The sequence below is a fragment of the Sinocyclocheilus rhinocerous genome, unplaced genomic scaffold (assembly GCF_001515625.1).
Source record: "Sinocyclocheilus rhinocerous isolate Xijiao unplaced genomic scaffold, SAMN03320098_v1.1 scaffold1292, whole genome shotgun sequence".
Lineage (NCBI taxonomy): Eukaryota > Metazoa > Chordata > Actinopteri > Cypriniformes > Cyprinidae > Sinocyclocheilus > Sinocyclocheilus rhinocerous.
The window spans coordinates 757,590-762,602 of record NW_015656599.1 but is presented as its reverse complement, the minus strand read 5'-3'; the positions used below and the strand labels follow the sequence as shown (position 1 = coordinate 762,602).

At 37.5% G+C, this 5,013-nt stretch overlaps 1 protein-coding gene across 1 annotated transcript in view; it reads right to left on the bottom strand.

The window, feature by feature from the left end:
* Positions 1-560: 560 nt before the first annotated feature.
* The window catches only part of LOC107720362 (dual specificity protein phosphatase 5-like), a 5,362-nt gene continuing 909 nt past the window's right edge, over positions 561-5,013 (bottom strand). Inside the window, exons 2-4 of the mRNA XM_016528044.1 lie at positions 4,236-4,378; positions 3,642-3,861; positions 561-1,075 (exon numbers count right to left, since the gene is read on the bottom strand). Of these exons, the coding sequence (XP_016383530.1) occupies positions 681-1,075; positions 3,642-3,861; positions 4,236-4,378 (758 nt within the window). The 3' untranslated portion in view covers positions 561-680. The remainder of the gene's footprint in view (positions 1,076-3,641; positions 3,862-4,235; positions 4,379-5,013) is intronic.

Below are 5,013 nucleotides of genomic sequence, written 5' to 3'. Positions count from 1 at the left end.
TTTCCCCACGCACCTATCGATTACCTACAGGTGTGCGAGGGTAATTATTGATTGATAACAAGGAGGGAATTAAATTCATTTCCAACTAGTAAATAACATAGTTTAATATTATAGTTATAATATACGCAAAACGAAAAACAAACTGCTTACTTATGGATTCAGTCAGGTTTGGTGAATAGCAATTGCGAGGGCAAACATTTATAGTCTGTCAGTATAATAACAAAGGCATGAGGTGGTCTTGTTTTTTTTGGGGGGGATGGGGGGGGTGTCTGCAGATTGTGTTTAAAAACTGTAAAACATAGCAAAGTAAATTAAACCTGCTAATAATAAACCGACAACATGAACACTTTTTGCACTTCTGTAAAAATGTTTATTAACAGATCCACAATTCATAAAAAAAGAAACTGTAAAAAAAATAATAATAATAATTTAATTTGCTCAGCTAGGCGCTGTTGATAGGCAGAACATAATCGAGCTAAGGCAGGTATTGCAGTGTAATCATTGTGCAGTGGTTTTCTCTAAGGCAAACAAAATCAAAAAGCAAACACTGTCTTCCATGATTTTTTTTTTTATATGAAAACATAAGCATTTTATTCCCTGTGATAGTCCATTGCTTTGTTCCGTTCACCCGTCCTTTATTTTTCAAGTACACTGAGACTGCAATGAGTCAGACAGCCGGTTTAAGGCAGCGCAGTTATTGGACTCAGTTTGAACTGGTGAACCGATGGTTGGATGGGCATTGGTGTTAGGAAGGAGGTAGGGAAGGTGAAAACCGAGGACTCGAAGTTCTCCGTTTCGAGTGTGAAGTCGCCACTAAAGAAGGTGGGTGTCTCCTGAGCGGCAGGAGTGACGGACGGAGGCGCGGAAGAAACCACTTCCGACTCGAACTGCAGTAGTTGACCCATGAAGCTAAAATTGGGCGAGACGATGGCACGCCGCTGTCGGATGACCTCAAAGGCCTGCTCCAAGCGCAACCGTTGGGTTTTCATGATGTACGCCATGCAGATTGTGGGAGAACGAGAGATTCCAGCCTCGCAGTGGACCAGCACTTTACCTCCCTCTTCTTTCACACGTTCTGTGGAGAGAAAAGAACATGAATTCATTACAAAAGCACTTGAATTAACAGCACGAGTCACCAAAAATACAGACCATCTTTTAAGTCAAACTTCAAGCCAGACTTTATTTGTAAAGCACATTTAAAAACAACAGAAGTGTCCTGTGCACTTTTAAACTTATGGAAAATAAAGAAAAAATAATAAAAGGTGAAGTAGCAGCACCAGACAAAATAACAATGACTGTTTTCAAACAAGTTTCCCCAAACACGCCCCTCATCTGCCATTGGCCAGTCAAACAAATAGCCCCGCCCCAAATTTACACCATTGGTTGAGTCAGCGTTGCTATGCTGGACTGGACTTGACTCTTCAAACAAACAAAGCAATGTTTTGAAAACACCACAGAGACAAAATGTTCACACTTTTGAGGGAAATCAATCTTCACTGAAAAAAAAATTGGTGCAGGATTTACCTTGAAACAATTGCCACACAGAAATTGTTAGCAAATTTAAAAAAAACCTACAAAGAAACTGCAAGTAACACCAAATTAAATGTGAAATTTTGAAATAGAAAGACTGAAATTGTATTTTCTTGTACTCCAGTTTTATTTACAACTCACAAAATATTTTTTTTACAATGTATGAATGGCTTACTTATAGTTTGAGCACATTCATTTTGGTATGTAAAATATGTTTACATAACATTACAATGTGTAAATGCCATTAAATGGTGTTGTGTTATAGAGTTGTGAGAGGGAACGAGTGAAACACAATCATGGTTATTTTTCAGTTCTTCTGATATCCTCTGTCCATTATCGCTCGGCTAATTCATTTCCTCCCTGACCCTTTTTTATCGTAATGTCATATCAATTTCATTTCCACCCCAGAAAGCTCTGACGCACAAATCCATAAGTTCACACCATTATGGAAAGCTCTTATTGTGTATTCCTGTCTAATTTAATACAGCTAAGCCGATTCCAGCCTCATTTCTCTCAACCACGCACACACCAAGAAGTGAAGCGCGTGTTCATGCGAGATCCCTCGCTGCTGGTCTCTTTAAAACAAAACCTGCTGGTGTGAATCACGCCTGAAGCCCATCTGGAGCAGAGCGGTGCCGAGCTGTGGGCGTCATAATGACTATCACACTCCCTAATGCGCCTAAATATTACCACACACTCATTAGCCGAAGCTTTCGATGGATTATTCTTTCACTTCACTGCTATCGCTTTCCTGCGGGAGACCAAATCACCTCACGGTCTCTTACGTAATGCTGTCTATATTCAGACAAATGTAAATGAAACTTGAGTATATTCGAATGAAATGTGGGATTTGCGAGTCAATGTCTTTGAATGACAGGATGACATGGTTAAAGCCTCACTAGAGGAACTGAAATATGAATACAGGTCAAGCTGGGAGTTTTGGTCATATGTGAAGTCTATGTAAACAACGTCTACACTCTTAAAACAAAGGCTTTTTTTATGCAGTGATGTCATAGAAGCAGTATTTTTGGTTCACCAAAGAACCTTTCAGTTTCAGGACAAGCTTCCTGCAAATCACCCATAAATAGCCTTAAACACTCTCAGATCATTGTGTAAACATATTCACCTGATAAGGAAGCCGTGAACAACCTACAAAACGCATGCCAGTCCATTCTTAGCACACAAACACACCTAACGCCACTAATCATCGACTCATCCACTGACACACTGGCCACTCCTATGATCTTGGATTAGTCTACCTGTGACTCACAGCGGCATGTCCGTTTATCTTTCTTTATCTTTATGTTTAATCTTTTTTTTTTTTCAGTAGGAGTTGGTATTAACTGCATTTCCGAGAATACAAGTAACATGGGATTTGTAGGTGTAAATAAAGTTGCAGTCCAGTCGGATTATGGAAATTATGCGTTAGTAAAGCAGAGGAAGTCTTATTTTTACACGACCTGAAATAAGCTCCACTATCTATAGGTCTGTGCTCAGTTCTGGGAATGGTTTTAGCCATACGGGTGAAGTTTACATAACACTAAAGATGTTGTCATTTAAAACTTCTTATTCTTATTAATAACCCACTGAAGCAAGTGATAATATCATATCAGTTTTAACCACATCCGAATGTGAGACTATGAAGACTGGAAAACTGTGTACACTCTAAAAAATGCTGGGTTAAAAAGGGACAAACCCAGCTATTGGGTTGTTTTGAACCCAACCGCTGGGTCAAAACAACCCAATAGCTGGGTTTGTCCCTTTTTAACCCAGCGCTGGGTTATATTTAACCCAGCATTTTTTAGAGTGTATGCTCAGACCACTAAACTAAAAAAATAATAACTTAAATCATTAAAAACAGCTTTAAATAAAAAAATAATAATTAAAAAACAAATGATATATAACACATAATTAAATAATTAAATGTAAAATTTTAAAAATAAAAATAAAATAAAAATTATATTGCATAATTAAATTACAAAATTAAACATTAAATAAAATAATTAATTACAAAATAAAATGAAAAATAAAAAAGGAATCAAAATTATTAAATAATTTAAAAATAATTAATACACACACACACACAACTATAGTATATATACACTATTTACCAATAAAATCTATGGCCTCCTGGAAGTGTGAGCTGATATCTGCCGTGTGACTGTCCTCCACCGGGATCCATTTGTAGTCATACAGTCCTTTGGCAGGCCGCGAGTCCCTGCGTGAGACGTTCAGCAGCGCTGTAATGCAGAGGTCACTGAGATAGTCCTGTCTACAGGCGTGATAGGCACTGCCCAGGTATAGAAAAGGCAAGATCTCCACCGGCCGTCCCTGAAAAATAACAACAATAAACAGATATCAAAACTGAAACTCTCAAAACAGATTCACCACCTAGAGACAAACAGGTGCACCGTTTGACCTTATCATAAAAACTGAACAGCAGACTAAAGGTCAGACATAAAAGGACCTCAGATGTCCGTTGGATGTCTTTGAAGGATCGTAAGGGGGCTCTTTGGTTTGGGTAGATGGATGGTTGGGTTACATACATACATATATGGAGTAGAATCTTTAACCACATAGTTTTCTGTGTTTTTGGACTCATATTAGAGGGGGAGTTGTTGCAGAAACTCCAACAGTTAGAGGAAGTGGTTTCGGTGGAAGTGGGTTAAAATGAGGAAACAACAGCTCGCTTTCTTCTCTCTTACCTGATCATAGTCTGGTTTGTGGCGAGAACCCAGTTTGTCACAGTGACTGCTGACGCCTCTTTCACTTTTGTCTTCACTCAGATCCACAGACTTGGTTTCAGTGCAAAGCTCGGGGTAATGGGACTGGAAGTTCTGGTAGCCTCCTGGAATGAGAAATGCGCCGTTATTATGAGTTGTCAAGGATTGTTGAGTCGTTCACCTTATAAAGAGCTTCACGTGCGGCAGTTTGAGCTGATCAGAGTGTGAGAGGCGAAAAGAGAATCCCACCAACAGAGGGAGAGTGTACATGAGATCAAGGGCTTGACTTGCATTCAGCAAAATCTCCTAGTTTCAACATGTCTTTTTAACAAGTTGAACAAATTAATCTAAAAATCCCTGTACATTTGAATGCAATGTTATCATTGAAAGGAGTAAAATATGATATAGGCTATAGCTATAAATATCACTGTGCTGTTTCTCATACTTCCCTCTCTGACTCATCCGTCCTTTGATGCACAAAGAGAATTTATCTCTTGAAAACCAGACAAAAACCTAAGCTATTAATTCAACATTTTAGTTCACGTTTATTATATTATTTTATCATTTTATTGTAATAAAATCTATTATGTTGTAAAAATGTGTATAATTTTTTTAAATACATTTGTGTAATTCTGTTTTTATTTTTTAAACATAAATAGTCTAAATAGTTTAATTTTTATTATTTTTAATTAACTTAATCTTACATTTTAATTAATATATATATATATATATATACACACATACACACACACACATATAT